At 34.9% G+C, this 19,371-nt stretch overlaps 1 protein-coding gene across 1 annotated transcript in view; it reads left to right on the forward strand.

Annotated features, from left to right (window-relative positions):
* Positions 1–19,371, forward strand: part of STIM2 (stromal interaction molecule 2) — a 102,977-nt gene that overhangs the window by 71,127 nt on the left and 12,479 nt on the right. Inside the window, exons 5-11 of the mRNA XM_024745538.1 lie at positions 2,033–2,148; positions 5,042–5,219; positions 5,739–5,916; positions 11,003–11,170; positions 11,425–11,448; positions 11,855–11,955; positions 12,196–12,434. Of these exons, the coding sequence (XP_024601306.1) occupies positions 2,033–2,148; positions 5,042–5,219; positions 5,739–5,916; positions 11,003–11,170; positions 11,425–11,448; positions 11,855–11,955; positions 12,196–12,434 (1,004 nt within the window). The remainder of the gene's footprint in view (positions 1–2,032; positions 2,149–5,041; positions 5,220–5,738; positions 5,917–11,002; positions 11,171–11,424; positions 11,449–11,854; positions 11,956–12,195; positions 12,435–19,371) is intronic.

Consider the following 19,371-nt stretch of genomic DNA (forward strand, 5'->3'; position numbering starts at 1 on the left):
CCACTTTTTTCTTTTGTTTAAGTAAAGGTTATCAGAGATTACCTCAAATTCTGGTAGAATTGTTGAGATAACATCACACACTTAATCAAAAGATCAGTTTTTTAAAAATAGTGAACACGTTACTACAGAAGAAAAGCTTATAAATGTGGAAGTTCAGCTTTCAGGTCAGCCCACTGGAGGCTGTTTGAATGGAGGGGAAAGGAAAACTGGAATAGCCTTCATCAAGCCCCTTTTATATGGTAATAGAAATTAGATGAGTCCATTTAAAAGCTTAAAACTTTTATATGGTAATAGAAATTAACTTCACAACCTTTAAACTTAAACTTTTTTGTAGGGTAACTGTAGATATAAGAGCTATTTATAAGAATGTATAAGAAAATGTATTACATATTCCAGATGTACACATACCTACAATAATTCATTATTTTGTTTCCTTTCTGTGGCATTAAAATATATTGTTACATCTGCAGTAGGTAGGTAAAATTATGTTAGTTTTATGTCATGGTTATCTTTAAGCCTTTTATTGTATTTTCTATATTCTGTAATTCTTGTTACCAGAGCTTATATTAAGGCTCTCTTCACCTGACACATGCCTCCTCATTCCTTTCAGACCTGTGTGAACTTTCCTGACATCCTCACCCACTCAGGTAGAATTGCTTCCACCTCTGGGCTCATATAGAACTTTGCATAAAATTCTGTTTTATAGTTTCCTTTTTACTACATCTCATTGTCTGTTTTAAATTTAGTCTACCGATAGTATTGCTATTCATTCATGCATCCATCCATGCATTCATTCATCTGTTATATAAACATTTATCAAGCATCTACTTTTGCCAAGCACCATGCTAGGTTTGGGGATAAAGAGATGAGACATAGTTTGCCTTCAAGCACTTTGATAAGTGTCATATTGAAGATGTAACAGGAGCATACACAAAAGTTTACCTGCAGAGATGATGAGGGAAGGCATTTTCTATAGGGCAAGTTAGAGTTCTTTACTCTCTAAAGTTTTGTAGAAACCTCACAGGATTTCTGTAACCTGAAATCTTCCTAAATAAAATGTAGTGGTTCAGAGTACAGTCATTGGGATCATACACATTTGGGTTTGAATCCCTGCCTTACTTCTTACTAATTAGTAACCTTGGGCAAGTTACTCAGCCTCGCAGTACCTTAGTTTCCTCATCTATAAAATGGCAATTTTACACATATTATAGGTTCTTTGAATTCTAAAAACCCTTGGCACAGTACCCAGCGCGTAGTACATGTTTGTTTTAATCGTCATTGTTATTAACAATTTTATTATTATTATTACGCTTTGTAACCTAAGATTCTTCTTGGCATCATAGTTGGTTGATAAGAAATCTTAACTACTGGGATACTTGGATTTGAAGTCCAAAACAGAGTGATTTTATTTCCTTATTTCACCTGTGCCTTTTGGCACCCTGCATACTTTCTTCATTGCTAATGAAATGGTTCAATACTTCTTACTGCATCAGTCCCTCAGTTTACTCCCCCAGCCAGCGATGACTTTTTACTTTCCATTTATGACTTCAGTGGACTTTAACATTTAAATAGTTTAAATATTAGAATATAAAGGTATAGGTGTTTTAAAAGATATTTATAAAGAAAAGCAATATGATCTAAATTGAGGATGATTTTTGAAAGTCTGCTGTGTTCAGTAAATTACTTACAATTTTCTTGTTGTTTATGAAATGATAGTAAAATGCCAGAGGTAATTAATGCTTATAAAATATTTTGAATTTGATAAATTTCTAAATCATATTGTTATAGCATAAAGTAACCATAGAAAACAAAAACATCAATATAGCAACTAAATTATTAACATACAGGAGTGTTTGCACTGCTGAGTTTTCACTGAAAGGGTTTTCGATACATGTGACAAAGTGTTAAATTGCACAGGATGAGCTCTTAAAGTAATCATCACTAATATGTAAAGTGTTCAGTATGTTGCTGAAATATTTAAATTTACATACTAGTAATATTTTTAATATATATGTATTTTTTAAATGAACAGGATAGCAGTGCATGAACCTTCATTTATGATCTCTCAGTTGAAAATCAGTGATCGGAGTCACAGACAGAAACTTCAGCTCAAGGCGCTGGATGTGGTTTTGTTCGGACCTCTAACGCGTTAGTATTCTCTCTCACAAAATATGGTGTGAAAGAATAATCAGATCATCCATTGTTGTTTAAAGAAGGAAAAAGTAAGAAATGTGGTAGGCCAAGAAGAATCCTCTGTTGGCTATGAAAGAAATGTAATACTATCTTAAAAGATTTATAGGGTGAGATTTTTCTGTCATTGAAATACGGAGTGTGGAATTTTCAAAGCTGGTTACTGATGTAGAAAGTTGTAAAAACTATATGTTAGTTGATGATTTAGAATTAAATTTCTAGATTTAAAGCTCTTTACAGCAGTTTTAATGTTGATGTTATTATAGCTGGATATTCACTGAAGAGTCCTTAAAAAAAAGTTGCAATCTAACCATCTTGATAACAAGAAGTAATAAATCCTAACCTGACTTTATTAATTACCAGGAAAAGGATTTTTAAGATACAGATCAAAAACAGAGGCCCTAGAGGCCTGCTTGAAACTGTACAAAGTAACAGACTATTCTGGCAGAAGTACAAGGTGGAGAATGTTATTTGGTTGTTCTAAAGAAGAACATTTAAGAAGTCGCTTTGTCATATTTGTAAGGAAAGTGAACCTTGTTCTTCTTTACCTTGAGAGGAATACTTTCTTCCCAGAAGGGAAGTTTAATGTGTTTACTTCATTTAATTTCAAATTTCAGAAAGCTTTGGGGGAAAAATGTTTGAAGAGTACACATTTTAGAGGAATTATATTTTATTTTTCAGAAGCTAAAAAGGGATAACAAAATTAATCCAAGAAAAATGGCTTTCACAAATTATAAATTAAGAAACGAATGTTAATTTTACCTCAGTTCTTGAAGTTAAGAGACTTGCAGGTTTCTATAATACCATGTTGGGGGTGCCCCTGCTAGTAAAGGGTTACTGGAGTGGTTGGATAGATTCCATGACTTTACGGGTGGTTCTTTTTTGGCTCAGGCTAAAAGGGCAGCTGGTGAAACAGCTGGAACTCTCCTTTGTGAGAGTTGGTGGAAATTACAAACCCTATGAAATAGAACACTGTTGAAATGCCAAGCATTCCATAAAGATGATACCCTTTCTAACCTTTTCCTTATCCTAAGTTTTCAACTGAATCTATTGGGGGTTGTCTTCTGTGAGATTCGATCTGGTTTTTTCATGTGAATGATTGGTGAAAATAGGAATTAGACTATAGAATTTGTCTCTATATACAAACTGGTCAGGAATATTTAATTAATCCAAGAACAAACCACTCTCTAAGCCAAACAGTATTATCATTTGAAAAGAAACCAAACTAGTCTCAAAGAATGTTGAAAACAAATGTTTTAATAACAAACCAGTTTAGAAGTTAATGATGCGTTACCTTTTTAATGTGTTTGTCTTAGAATTATTATTTGAGTGAATGAGCCCTACAGTTGGAACACCCACATTAGATTTATAAAAAATTAGCAGTGTCAAGTGAACAGAAATACATTTTAAAGGAGTTTTCACTGAAATCTTTTCCAGTTTGTGGTACTTACTGTACAGTTTGAGACTTGTCCATCTGTTTATTGTTATTCCTGGTGATTATAGTTCAGCCTAAACAAGGCTTATATTTGGACTAGAGCCTGAGCTGAACCTCTCAGTCTGAGGCAGAATAAAAATAAATCCTTTTGAGACTTTAGCCTTCTGCCAAAGAGTGAATAGTGAATCTCTTTCACTATAGGTGAGGGCGTGCACTCTTGAAATATGAAACACTGAGAGTCTCTGGCGTAGAACATGCTGTTTATCACACAATGTAAATGTATACGAACGCTAGACTTGTAAGCATGAAAACTTTTCATTTCTATAGAGCTCTTCATCTCATCAAACATGCAGGATATCTCCTTACTTCTGGAGGTGTGGGCAGTTAGGCAGTTTTTCACTGAAAAACTGTATCTCTTTTCAACAAATAACACACTATATTGTATTAGTTATCATGTCTTCCCCCACTGAGCCTCCACACTCAGATCAACTAGGAAATTATTTGCCTAGCGGTTGCTGTGGTTTGTATTACTGAGGACAGTAGGTCTGGCTCCCGGCTCCTGACTTAAGAAAAAATGTCAGGGGTTACTGTCACGCTTGGTGTGCCACAGGGGAAAGCGATCCCGATGTTTCCCTCTAGTAACCCAGATCTCTCTGGCAGATAAACACCTAAAACGTTACTAGTTATGATCATTTAACCCATGGTTTCTCAACCTTGCCACTATTGACATTCCGGGCTGGATAATTCCTAGATGATTCTTTGTTACCGCCAGACTGGGGGCAGGAAAAGAGACTGTGTTATGCATTATTGGATGTTTGGGAACATCCCTGGCCTCCACCTACTAGATGCCCATAACAGACACCCTTACTTCCACCTTCCAAATTATGACAAGCAAAAATTGTCAGATTTCTGCTGGAGGGAATATCACTCTTGGTTGAGAATCACTAATTAATCTCGTTACATGGCTGTGTGCTTGGGAAATTGCTTTTTGGTGAATGATTAGGATTTCAGTTTGTGTATCAAAGCATGACCGCTGCCTAACTTGTCTGAAGGAGGGGAGCTGGTAATGGTGTTACTCTTCATGACTCCTTTCACCCCACAGAGGACCATCCTCTCTATGTGATTGGAGATACTGTTGCTTCTTCAGAGCTCCCCAGGAATTCTGTCACTAGCTCCTGTAGCAGCAGGGGGCATGGTGCATCCATGTGGGTTTATCACTGCCCTCCTGTAGGTCTAGTATATCAGGTAGTTATAATAAGCACATTGATTATTTGAGGAGAACTTGTATATGGGAGGGACATCTTCATATTTTGTTTTGTTTTTAGATACCTACTATTTTTTAAAATAAGTGGCTCTGTGTACTGAGATTCTATGATACTCAAAGATTAACTTAACCATCTGTAATTGTCTTTGTAGGCCCTCCTCATAACTGGATGAAGGATTTTATCCTCACAGTTTCTATAGTAATTGGTGTTGGCGGGTGCTGGTTTGCTTACACGCAGAATAGGACATCAAAAGAACATGTTGCAAAAATGATGAAAGACTTAGAGAGTTTACAAACCGCAGAGCAAAGTCTCATGGACTTACAAGAGAGGTGAGTAGGTAAAAAAGACTATAAAACTGTGGGAAGATACAGTTTGTGAATATGTAATATGGGCATGTGCTTACCATTTATATTTAGGTTGGTACATACATCAGGAGTTCATTTCATGTTTTTGGAATAGTATCATATTGTCATAATTACAAATTTATTATAAAGGTATGCACTAGGGAATAAATGGGCAGACCAGTGGAAATAAATCAAATATAGGTATAATTATTAGTGAAGTTAAATTTTATTTTTAACATGATTTAAATAATTATGAATTTCTTAAAAGCTTCTTCCTGAAGAGTGTTTCCCTTCTATATCTTGTATTTTTAGCTCAATATAAATCAAAATAGCTATATAGTAGGTTACCTGATGTTTTTGTTGTCCAAATTTAAGATTAATAGAAAATGCTGTGAATTCTGATTGAAACATGTATCTTATTGCTTGATACATATTTATTGTTCATTAAGATAATGAAATTTTGGAAACTTTTATGAGGAATTTTCATTTTTATTGTTCTGTAAGGCTTGAAAAGGCACAGGAAGAAAACAGAAATGTTGCTGTAGAAAAGCAAAATCTAGAGCGCAAAATGATGGATGAAATCAATTACGCAAAGGAAGAGGCTTGTCGGCTGAGAGAGCTAAGGGAGGGAGCTGAATGTGAATTGAGTAGACGTCAGTATGCAGAGCAGGAATTGGAACAGGTATTTATGTTTTAAAAAAGTATTTGTGAGGATATTTGTATTGCTATCCTGAGGAGTTTTTTGGGTTTCATTCAATCTCCTACATTTAGTTCCATCATATACTCTTCCTTAGTTAATAAAAGAGTCATCTGTCTATATTGTTAGCATTGGTCAAAGTTCATTAGCAAAAAACAAAGTACCAACTAAAAGAAAAAGTTACCCTCATGTTAACTCATTCATGAAGTCCTATCCCATGCCATGTTAATTGTCTTGAGTGAATCTAAGATGTTTATTTAACAACTGTAGTATATTTCAGTTTCTGACTGTAACCTAGTAAAGTATATCTACTGTTAAAGTTCTCTGCAAATGTTAAGAATCTCTATTAAACATCCATTTGAATCCTGTTAAATGGTTTTAGAACATAATCTGCTACAAATTCTGAAGTTGTTCAAAAGGTGTGTCCTTTTCAATATCTGCTTCTACTATGCATTTACTCAGGATGGAGTTCAGGCATTGCACAGTCCTTCAGAAAAGGTGGGGAGGTCCTGGGAGAATTTAATTATAGGCAGATGTATTAGTTTTATAATTCTGCTGTTAAAAATTACCACAAACTTAGGGGCTTAAAACAACACACATTTATTACCTTAGAGTTACTGAAGTCAGAGTCTAAAATAGGTCTGCAGGGCTGCGTTCCTTCTGGAGGCTCTAGGGGAGGATCTGTTTCCTTGCCTTGTCCAACTTCTAGAGGCTGCCTACATTTCTTGGCTCATGGCCCCTTCCTTCATCTTCAAAGCATGTCACTCCAGCCTCTGCTTCCATGGTCTCATCTCCTTCTTCTGACTCTTACCCTTTCTTTACTGATAAAGAAGTTGAGGAACAAAATGAGGACGAGAAAACTTGTTCACGTTTAGAGAGTGACTCGGTTGTAAAGCAGGGCCAGGAACCTAGGTATTCTGCCTCCCACTTTGCTTTATGCACTGTTGTCTTCTCAATCAAGTGCTAAGTAAGAATTATGTAATGGATGAGTTTCAGTTTCAACTCATGAGGAAATGTTCAGGGTACATTACTAATTCCTTCAAGATTGTCATTTTGGTAGGAGCTGTCTGACTGAATGCAGCTATCTCTTTTGTTAACAGTTAACTTTTCTTTCTCTCATACCCCAGATACCTGTCTTTTGGGTCTTTTCCCTGTAAGGGGTTTGTTCTCTTAAGTTGACTCCTAGACCTATTTTGCAGTCTGGTCCTATTTACCTGACAGACCTTGTCTATGTAGAATGTAGTAAAGAACCAGGGAGTTAACAAAAAAGGCGTACCCAATTACCAAAAAAGGCATAGCCAAATTATACTGTGTCCAAGAATTAGATACTATGTCCTTTTCTCCTGTGAGAACTCTGTGCCTGTTCCCACCCAGGCTTCAACTCTCGGTTGTTCCCAGTACTAAATAAACTAAAAAGCGTGTTAGCTGTTTTTCTGAACTTTGCAGATGAGAAAGAACAAATCAGAAAGCAATAGTGGGGATTCTTCTATACAGACATAAACTGGTAGCAGTATTTTACAGGAAACTGCCTCACAGTGTGGGAAAAAGACACAATATAAAGAAGGACCCCTAAATCAGAAATATTCTAGTCTGGGGTTTGGGACATAGAGACCTTGCATCCCTTAATAGACCCTAAGATTACTATGATACTACATCCCAGCCCAAACGTAATAATCCTAATGAGATCCTGAGTAAGAGGTGGTTTAAAGGAGAGAACTGGGTATTTAAAAAAACTCTGTCCAACATGATTACAGTAATAAGAAACACAATTTTATGAGTGCTTACTCTGTGCCAGAACTTTATGCTGTGCACATCATTGCAAAATTTTAATCCTCACTATACATAGACATTATTCTCATTTACAGATGAGATGTGTACAGGTTAAATAACTTGCCTTAGGTCACACAGCTATTATGTGGCAAAGGCAAGATTATGTGTGTTTTATTCCAAAGTCCATGTTTTCCCATACTGCTATTAAAAGCTTTGTTTATAAAAGTAAGTTTAACTGGGAAATTAATTTACATATGTCACATAATCCACAGTTGCACATAGTTTGAAGTATTATTGTATCTTGTCAAGTGGGTAATCAACTTCTCAAAGTTAGAAGGCAGGAAGATCTGGTACATATTTTGTATAATGTTATTTTCTGTTAAACAAAAGCTTTTGGGTGAATAATAGTACTGCTTTATATTTTGTGTGGTTTAAATACTTTTCACATAAATTATTTTGTTCTTAAAGTCTCAAGAAGCCTAAAGTTAGGGCAAGTCATAGTACCTCTGTTGTACATGCAACAGTAAGTCTCCGAAAGTAAAGAACTTGCTGAAGGAAACAGAGGTAATAAATTGTAAAGTTGGTCCAGAAACCAGGTTTTCAGATATTTAGACTTTCTTCTGTGATGTCATGTTTTTACTTGTTGCTGTTTTATTCCTAAGACACAAAAATTATATAAATAATTATTGTATTTTTAAACAACTTAATAATTCATCATTTGTAAAACCTATTCATTACTCAATTTTCACTACATCTATTTCCCTGTAAATAACAATGTTAATTTAGACTGAGGGTTGGAATTCAGATCAAGTGATAAACTTAAGAATAATGGCAGAGAAAATAGTTGCTGTTATTGGAAGGTCAGAATTTCCAAAATTTTGAGACATTATTTGACAGTCAATCAAAACATTGGTCAGCCTCAGTTTATACTAGAACTATATCAATTCTGTGTTAAATGTGTTTATTACGCTTGTTTTGGGGAAACAAATTTATGGATATAACATTAAGGAAAATCTTTATGGTTAAAGAGAAAAACACGAGTGAATTTGTTCAGATTCTCTGTATACATCTTTGTCAATGAAAACTGTATAGAAATTTTAGCTTTAAAATCTTGTGAGAGCTTCCCTGGTGGCGCAGTGGTTGAGAGTCCGCCTGCTGATGCAGGGGACATGGGTTCGTGCCCCGGTCCTGGAAGATCCCACGTGCCGCGGAGTGGCTGGCCCCCGTGAGCCGTGGCCGCTGGGCCTGAGCGTCCGGAGCCTGTGCTCCGCCACAGGAGAGGCCACAACAGTGAGAGGCCCGTGTACCGCAAAAAAAAAAAAAAAAAAAAATCTTGTGAGAAGAAGGGCCTGTGACCTACACTTTGTAGTGTTATATACAACTCCATGTCACAGGACCTGAGTTCAAATTCTCTCTTGAGAGATTAGCAGGGACGCCACACAGCTCTGCCAACTGTCTTAAGTGCAGTATTGTCTCAAGCACATTGCACCAGGGAGTCGCGTCAGGCAAGTGTTGCTTACGATTTGTCTCAAGTGAGTAAGTCCTGTTTTACCCTTCCTGTTAATATTTTGAATTGTTTGCTTCCTGTCTGACGGTTTTAGAGTTTTAAAGTTTTTAGAAAACTTTTTAGAAGTTTTAGAGTTTTAAAAAATACCTTTCTACATTTTTTCCCTGTAGTATCTGGCAGCTGTTCTCTTTATCAGAAATTTGTGTCTAGTACTCTAATTTAGTTTATTCTGGCACATGATAAGGTTTATTTAAATAAATTGGGTTTGATCAGATCCAACGTTCTTCTGCACATTAGTTTAGGAATGAAGTTTTAGTTACTTTACTTAACTGTGGGGAAAATTAATTTGTGGTTATGGTGCTCCAGAAGCAGGATGCCCCATGGTTCATTTGTCACTTTGTCTGAAGGTCTTGAGTGTGTGTATGTAATTTCATAAATTCCATCATGTATCTTTTTTTTTTTAAGAAGATGTTGGGGGTAGGAGTTTATTAATTAATTAATTTATTTTTGCTGTGTTGCGCCTTCGTTTCTGTGCGAGGGCTTTCTCTAGTTGTGGCAAGCGGGGGCTACTCTTCATTGCGGTGCGCGGGCCTCTCACTATCACGGCCTCTCTTATTGCGGAGCACAGGCTCCAGACATGCAGGCTCAGTAGTTGTGGCTCATGGGCCTAGTTGCTCCGCGGCATGTGGGATCCTCCCAGATCAGGGCTCGAACCCGTGTCCCCTGCATTAGCGCAGGCAGATTCTCAACCACTGCACCACCAGGGAAGCCCCATCATGTATCTTTATACATCCTTAGCTTGAGCTCTTGCTAGTTTTTAAGTGAATCATTCCTCCAATGGATTGTCTCTTTATTCTGTGTCATTTTCTTAGTGAGACTTTCCTTAAGAGTTTTTTCCTTAGCATGTAATACCACCTCATACACTGAGCATTTTAGTTTTCTGTTTATTGTCTGGCTCCCCTAAAGGGAGGCTAGAAGAAAAACTTCCACATTCTGACACTGAAGCTATTCATAGTTTCCCATGGAAAAATCAAGAAGACTCTCACTCAGAATCTGTTTTCTCGAAATTTACACCTGGTCTGCATATGCTAATTTATCAACTTTTTGGTATGTGAGAAGCAGGAAAAAATTAAATAGAGGCGATAAAACAGACTATAATAGGCAGATATGCTCATAACAATGAGAAATAACTAGCCATAAAGATGTCTGAAAAACTTTTTAAAAATGGTATAATTACTTTAAAAAAATGAGTGTATAGTTAGGTAGCTACAGCAAGGTCTTTGGGGAACACTAGAAGGGGTAGTAGAACAGGTATTCACCCTATTTTGGATACTTCTTCATATCCTGTCCATAAACAAAGAAATACAAAAAATGTAATCCATTTCAGTTTGTACATGCCCTGGGTTTTTGTCTGTCAGTGAGTCTGGCTATTATAAAATATAAAAATGCAGTATTGCAACCTAAGATATATGCAAGCTCCCTTTCACCCTCTGGCTTTACAAACTTGCTTAGTGAGTTTAAGAGGTACTTAAAAACTTCAGCTTTAGTTTTAATGTTAGAAATATTGTTTTAGACTGTGATTTAAAAAGATGTTTACAAAGAGCATAATTCAAATTGCCTTTTCTCTTAATTTTGGTACTAAAAAATCTTAGTTTAAATATCTTTTAAAAAGAGAAATTTCTCTTTCTCTCTCTAACCTCTACCCCTCTTTCTCCCTCCCTCCCTCCCTCCCTCCCTCCCTCCCTCTCTCTCCTTCTCTCCCACTCCTCCTTTTCTTTCCTACCTCCCTCCCAGGTTCGAATGGCTCTAAAAAAGGCTGAAAAAGAATTTGAACTCAGAAGCAGCTGGTCTGTTCCAGATGCACTTCAAAAATGGCTTCAGCTGACGCATGAAGTAGAAGTACAGTACTACAATATTAAAAGACAGAATGCTGAAATGCAGTTAGCTATTGCTAAGGATGAGGTACTCTATTATATCGCAAAACGTACTACGCTTCTAAAGGGATTAACCAGTTGGTATACAAAGATCTGAATAAAATTTTTAGTATTGCAGATTATTTTTATGAATTGGAACTTATTGCATAGATTGACTCTCATAAAAGTTTAATTACTTTATTTAAGAGAAGTACATACCTTTCAGAATGACCTTAGTATCATTTAAAAATCATTCCTACTATCATTATCATAAATGTTTTATACGGAGCTTTTCTCCTCTAGGTTGCTGCTTCATATCTGATTCAGGTTAGTAGTTACTAGAAATTAATGTCTGACTCTTAATAATTGTGTGAAATTACTGAGTCTTAATCTGATTTCTAGTGAAACAACAAAAACAAAAAAGTCGGTGCACTCACTAACACTTCCATTGCAGTAGGATATAGTTTATGTTATTCTCCTAGTTTTAAATAGAAGATTCAGGTCTTTCTGATCCATAGAAATAAGGGAAAACATTCTCCAGAACAAAGTTTGGCTTAGGAAAGCATGCTTTCTCCCTCATTTGTTTTCTTTTTTGGAAAATAGGGCTATATCTTAGCTAATAACTCCCCATTGATTTTATAATTATTAATATATTCAAAATAAAATAAACCTTGTTCGTATATGTGTATTTTATCCCAAACCTAGCCTTATTTTTCTCTCTTTGGGTTTCTAGGCAGAGAAAATTAAAAAGAAGAGAAGCACAGTCTTTGGGACTCTGCATGTTGCACATAGCTCCTCCCTAGATGAGGTAGACCACAAAATTCTGGAAGCAAAGTAAGAATGTTACTGTCACTATCTGTTTTTATTGTGTTGAAATGTGTAATTTATAGGCAATTTATGTTTTAACTTGTCATTTAATTATGTACTATTATATCATTTATACTAATTCTGAAAAGGGGTAATTTCTTCTTGAAATTGGTTAATTGCCTTGGTCTGTTCATGTAGTTGACTTTTTTCAGTGCTGTATTAAAGACTCTTTGATGCAACAAGTAATTCCTATATTGGCTTTTCCAGGAAAGCTCTCTCTGAGTTGACAACTTGTTTACGAGAACGACTTTTTCGCTGGCAACAGATAGAGAAGATCTGTGGCTTTCAGATAGCCCATAACTCGGGACTCCCCAGCCTCACCTCTTCCCTTTATTCTGATCACAGCTGGGTGGTGATGCCCAGAGTCTCCATTCCACCCTATCCCATTGCTGGAGGAGTTGATGATTTAGATGAAGATACACCCCCAATAGTGTCACAGTTTCCCGGTAAGTGGTGAGTTCAAAAAAGAGAGTTGGTACAGTTTTAAAGGTAACTTTCTGCCATGCCTTTTATGAATCATTTGCTTTGAAATCTATGATAAAATTTGTGTTAATTCTTCATTTTCTCTTTTTTCTTTTTCTTGATCATTGTGTTTACTGTTTGACATACTATATGAGCTATGTGTGTTACACACATATATATATGTACACATATATAATAACACATACATGCTAAGTCACTGTATGAATGAAGTGCTGAGCTTTGAGGGAAAACATCCTTTCATATGGCAGCTTAATCTATAGTAGAAATTAAAAATTAGAGGAAGACCTTGGAAACCTGAGTTGCAATCCTAGCTCTGCCACTAACTAACCAACTGTGTGACTTTGAGCCAGTCGATTTATTTTAAATTGAGTTGCCTTCCCAGTAGGCATGTTTCATAGTATTTTGTTTTGCTTTTCCAATTCTATCCTTTTATTGAAAGAGTATTATCCAGCTGTATTTAACTCATAAAGCATTAAATCCACTCACCTTTACACAAAATTAAATTGCGTTTATATTTAGAAAACATACATTTTTTTGTTGCTAAAAAGTGGAGCTTCTCCCAAAGGTGGTTTTTTTTGTTGTTGTTGTTTTTTTTTTTTTTTTTTTTTTTACCCGGGCCTCTCACCGTTGTAGCCTCTCCCACTGTGCTCCCGGAGCACAGGCTCCGGACGCGCAGGCTCAGCGGCCATGGCTCACGGGCCCAGCCGCTCCGCGGCATGTGGGATCTTCCTGGACCGGGGCACGAACCCGTGTCCCCTGCATCGGCAGGCGGACTCTCAACCACTGCGCCACCAGGGAAGCCCCCAAAGTTGGTTTTAACATGTACAGTTTTATTATAATTGCTTGTTATGCAGTATTCTTTGAAGATGTTTACAGTGTAAAGAATACATTTTGGTAGGAAGGTGAAATTTTACTATTTTAGATTTTATTAACAAATTGTAGAATTTATTAATAAATATTTGGAATTTTTGCAAAGTTATAAGAGTGTAAATTTAAAGTGGTGTATTTCTTGTATTAGAAATCATTTGAAAAACTGTTTATCCTTATTACTGCTTGCCTGATTCATTTTCCCAGTCTTTGTAACCTTTTTGAAACAGTATAGCTAGAACAAGATTCCAAAGAATAGAGAGCAAAATTTAATCGTTAATCAGTTGAAAACTCACACAGAAATTTGAGTCTTTGAGACACAAATCATGATATATGAGCATTTTGCAGTTTGAAATTTTCTGTCCAACTGTTACAACTTTCCTAAAGTTATGATTTAGAAAGGGTTCTAATGTTAAAACAATTTTATGAAATAAAGCCCTAAGTTTGCAAATAATTAATCAGTGACTGTGTGCTTGTGTTCATTTCTGTGATTTTAATTATCTGGTCTAACAGCAGACATAATGCAAGCAGATTGGGGAGACACTAAACTCTTACAAGAGGAAGGGGGAGAGGACAGATTGTAAATGCAGTGAATACTGGGAAGTATGTGACCTCAATCATTTCACTTGCCCCCATGCTGCAAGATAGTGATGGTTGCAAAGTTTTATCTAGATATGGGCTAGCTCTGCTGTTTGGATACTGTCAACTTGCGTTTATTTGAATTATGTGCCCTTAAGCTTACCATATATGCAGCACTGATTCATAAGTGTATGATTTTGTTTGAAAATGATAGCTTTTTAAAGTTGCAGTTCCTCCTTAGAAACCATAATTATTCGATATCAGAAGTGTGCATATATGTATTCCCTAAAATTAACTAGTTTTTTCTTTACTTTTTTTTTAAGTACTTTTTGATGGGGCAAGATATCCACATGTGCATTAAAACACTTATAACTAAATGTGAATAATTTTTTAGTGATTGTGATACACAGAGAAATTTGAACTTTTTAAAATTCAGTAGATGCTTTAGAAATGCTGAAGTTTATTATCTCTGAAAAATAACTTTTGCCAAAGATCACACTTTGAGAGCTCTGTCTCCACCCAGTGGCACAAAAGTAATACTCCACTCTGTTTAGTCATAAAAGCGTAATTTCTGGACCTGACAAATAAACTCTTGGCAGTAGTGCTAGGGTCTAGGGTAGGATGAAGGCTCTTCATTATATACTCTTTTAAGCAGTTTTAAATCTGCACCATGGATATGTGTAAATTGTCTAAGAGTGAAGGAATGACAAGGAAGCCTGCCTGTGGTATGTTAAGAGCGAAGTAAAAGATTATAAAACCATATACAGAATAATATTGTCTATGTTTAATTATGTGTAAATAAAAAAGAGAAAATATTATCAAAGGTTAGCTCTGTATGGGTTTTCCCAGTACCTTTATAGTATCTACTAAATATTCATAGTGGGATTGTGGTAGCAATTTATTTAAAATTTCTTATCATAAAGCTCTTCAGATATGCTTAAAAATACTGAAAATAAATTGCTCATTTACTACAAAGATAAACAGATTTTAACATTTTGCTTTATTCATCTTTCTTTTTCTCTGAAAAAGAAAACACATCTCCTCCCCTTCCTTCTAAAGCCTGTTTTACTTGTATTACATGCAGCTATATCTATAAACAATAGATACAATTGTTGTTTGTTTAAAAATGTACATAAATGTTATCAAACTGTGGGTATCATTTTGCAACTCTTTTTGGTCAAAAGTATGTTTTAGAAAGCTTCCATGTTTATATACAGATAAATTCACTAAAACTGTTTAATATGAGTCAACCACAGTATATCTATTTATCTTTTGTAATAATAAACCACAGTTTATCCATTTTTCTACTGAGATAGGTTCTTTCTACTTTTTTGCCCTTGCAAAAATGAGCATCCTTATCTTTATCTCCTTGTTTCTAACTTTGAGAGTTTCTCTGGGTGGACACCTAGAAATGGATTGCTAAGTCATTGGGAAGGCACCTCTTATTAGTCGTTGCCACGTTGCTTTCAAAGTGGTTCTATCTGTTGACATACCCACTGTTTATAAGAATGCCTGTCTGCCTGTATCCTCACCATACTAGGAATGATCTGGTTTGTTTTGTAACTTGAATGCGTGTAATATGATACCTTAGTGTTATTAAAATTGTAATTTCTTTAAAGACTACTGAGGTTGTCTTTAAAGACTAAAAAGACTACTACTACCATTTCATATTTATTGGTGTTTGTCATTCAGATTTTTTCCTCTCCGAGTTGCTTGTTCCCGCTGTGGAATCTCCCTCCGAGATTCCTTACTTACCTGGAAGAATTTTTATTATTATTATTATTTTCTGGTTATTTGAGGGTTGCAGATGTCTTTTCCTAGGCCTTGGCTTTTCTTTTTTACTGTGCTATGTTACTTATTTTCTTTTTTTAATCAAATGGTTTTTTTTCAAAAAACATTTTTAATGACAAATTTACAAATCTGGTTTGTGTTACTATGTCTTTTTCATAAGGCGATAGATTGTTGTTTGCTCTACTAAAAGTTTTTAACTTTCACTTTAATCCTTTAGTCTTTTCATCTACCTGGAAGTTATTTTTGTTCCTATTGTGAGTGGAATCTAAAGATATCTCTTGATGTATGGATAAACAGTTGTCCTAGTCTCATTCCTGCTCTATCCTTGCTGGTTTGTAATACAACTTCTCTCCATAGATACATAAATGCTTCCAGGCTCTTTATTTTTGTTCCATTGATCTCATTTTGCTTTAGTTGCTATATGTAGCTTTATAGTAAGTATTAATGTTTGATGGGTTTAATCTTCCTCTATTAAATTCAGAATTGCTACTCTTGGCAAGTTATTCTTATGAATTTTAGGATCAGCTTACGAAACGCCATGAAAACTTCCATGGGGCTTTTATTGGAATTTCTTTGAATTTAAAGATTAATTTTTAGCTTGTTTTTTTTTATAGTTACATGTGTTACCTTTCTTTAAAAAGTTATACTTCAAATTGCTTGTTGCTGATATGTAGGGAAAAGCTGTTGATTTTGGTATGCTGATTTTGTATATAGAAACATTGAATTTTTCTATAAAAGTGTTTTGGATTTTGTTTTGTGGACAATAATAATGACATTTCCCCCCCCCCGCTTTCCATTCCTTGTGCTTTTTTCCCAAGGCAGTCTAAGACCTCCAGTAAAATGTTGAATAAAAGTGTGAAAGTGATTGCAGACAAATAGTGATCTCCATTTCTAACTTTAAAGAGAATGCTTATTTCATCATGAAGTGTGTTTTTTTGTTTTGTTTTTTGCTCTGTGTTCGATGGGTTACATTTTTTTTTTTGGCCGAGCCACGAGACACGTAGGATCTTAGTTCTCTGACCAGGCATTGAACCCACGCCCCCCTGCACTGGGAGCACGGAGTCTTAACCGCTGGGCCGCCAGGGAAGTCCTTGATGGATTATTTTTAAATTAAGGAAATTAATCTCTATTTCTGTTTTGCTAAGAATGATTTTTCTTTTAAATCAATGGATGTTAAATTTTACCAAATTATTTTTCTGCATAATTTGAGGTAATTGCTTGTTTTATTTTTCTTTATTCCATTGAATTTTAATCTGTTTAAATAAATTCCTTTAAATGTCAGTGAAACTGTTTTAGTCACAATGTTCTGTTTTGATAATAATTAGATTTGGTTTGCTATATTGTTTTATTTAGGGTTTTTACATTTTTAATCATAGATTAGTCAATAATTTTCCTTCTCGACACTCTGATTTTGGTATCAAGGTTATATTAGCATCATAAAATAAGGCAAAGAATACCCCCTTTTTCTTTCATTTCATTTTTTTTTTTTACTCTTAATGGTAGTAGTTAAGAATTTGGTCTCTAGAACAAGATTGCTAGAGTTTGAATCCTTACTCCTCCATTTAACTTATATGTATGTAATGTTGTCTAGTATTTTGTTTTGTTTTGAATGTCCCGCAAAACATTATTATTATTAATTTTTTGCGGTACGCGGGCCTCTCACTGTTGTGGCTTCTCCCGTTGCGGAGCACAGGCGCAGGCTCAGTGGCCATGGCTCACGGGCCCAGCCGTTCCGCGGCATGTGGGATCTTCCTGGACCAGGGCACGAACCCGTGTCCCCTGCATCGGCAGGTGGACTCTCAACCACTGCGCCACCAGAGAAGCCCAAGACATTATTTTTTATTTGTGTAACTTTGTGGGAGGTACTCTCTCTGACTCTAAGCTTCCTTGTCTGTAAAATGTAACCTACCCTATGAGATTATTTTGTAATTTAAACTAAATAATATTTGTAAAACAATTAGAACATACCCTGGCCCATAATAATCCTCAATAAATGTTTTGAATTTTATTCTGTATTCTGAAATATAAGATACAGATGATTCTATGAAGATTTTGAAGAAATTGCCTATAGGCAGTTTGAATTTGGTGTGTGTGTATGTTGGCAGAAGGGAAGGAGACAGATTTTTAAATTATTGATTCAGTTTCTTATAATGGTCGTAAGTCTAGATTTGTTAAATTATATATTTCTAAAATATTGTTTGTTTTATCTGAGTTACAAAATTTGTGGCTTAAAGTTGTCCATAGTATTTTATATGATTTTAAAAATCTCACATCTTTAAATTTTCTTTTCATTTCTCCTCCTTGATTAATCTGGTATGATTTGTCTATTTTATTTCACTCTGTCATTCTTCAGAGAGCTAACTGTTGGTTTTGTTGATATTCTCCATTTAGTTCTGCTCTTATCTTTTATTTCCTTTATTGGAATTTGCTTCATTTGTTTGTTTTTAATATTTAGACAGCTAGCTCATGAATTTTCAGTCCTCCTGTTTCCTTAATGTATGATTTTTATGGCTGCGAATTTCCCTCTAAGAACGACTTTAACTGAATCTACCTAAAGTTTGGATACGTATAGTTTGATTATCATCTAGTTTTAAAATGTTTCCAACTTTTAATATGTCTCTTCCTTGAAATATGAATTATCTGGAAGTATATGTTTAAGTTTCCAAATGTAGTATGTTTGTTTTGTTGTTCATTTGGTCATTAGTTTTTAAAGAATATCTTTACTTATCGTTTCTAGTTGTATTATGCTTAGAGAATAGCATCTATATAACATTTATTCTTTGGTATCTTCTGAGACTTGCTTCATGACCTAGTATTGATTTGATCGACTATTTAAAAATTTCCACACATATCTGAAAAGTACATTTTCTTAATTGTTAGTTATAGGATACTATATTGTTGGTTAAATCATGTATTAGTTATGAAAAATCTCTATATACCTACATTTTGGTCTACTTTTCTGTGCAGAAAGAAGTTTGTTCAGATCTCTCACATTTATCAGTTTCTTCTTGTAATTCTGCTCATTTCTATTTTATATAGTTTAAACCAAGTTATTCGGTGAATAGTAATTCCAGATGTATCTTTTTAAAAGATTAACTATTCTTCTATGATTATGCAGAGACTGCTTTACAGCTAACCGTACTTTCTGCCTTTAAGTTTGTATTATCTGATATTAAAATAGCTATAGGAGCTTTCTTTTGATTAATATTTGCCAGCGTAACTTTTTCTTTACTTAAAATTTTTTCTATCATCAGGCTCTAGATATATCTGTATAAGAAATAGCAATAACTTACTATTTTGCTTTCTATTTGAGGATCTCTGTTGCCAGCTAATTCCAATTTAATCCAATTACATTTAATCTGCTTGCTGATCCGTTTGGATTTCTCTCTGGCATATTATTTTGTGGTTTCTCTTTTCTATACCTCTTTTCAGCTTCTCTGTCATTCTCCTAAAGGATCTTCAGATGCTTTAATTTTAGACACTACCCTCCGCATCTTATATATTAATGTTGTCTAGTATTTTGTTTTGAATACCCTGCAAAAGTCATTTTTTATTCAGTTGTTGTTCAGAAAGACTTATGTGTTTATCTCTTCATCATTGTATTTTGTTTTTTACTCTTTCCTTTTATTTTCCTTCCTTGAAAATATGTTCTTTGGTAAAAAT

Source organism: Neophocaena asiaeorientalis, unplaced genomic scaffold, assembly GCF_003031525.2.
Source record: "Neophocaena asiaeorientalis asiaeorientalis breed wild unplaced genomic scaffold, Neophocaena_asiaeorientalis_V1.1 scaffold397, whole genome shotgun sequence".
In the NCBI taxonomy this organism is placed as follows: Eukaryota; Metazoa; Chordata; class Mammalia; order Artiodactyla; family Phocoenidae; genus Neophocaena; species Neophocaena asiaeorientalis.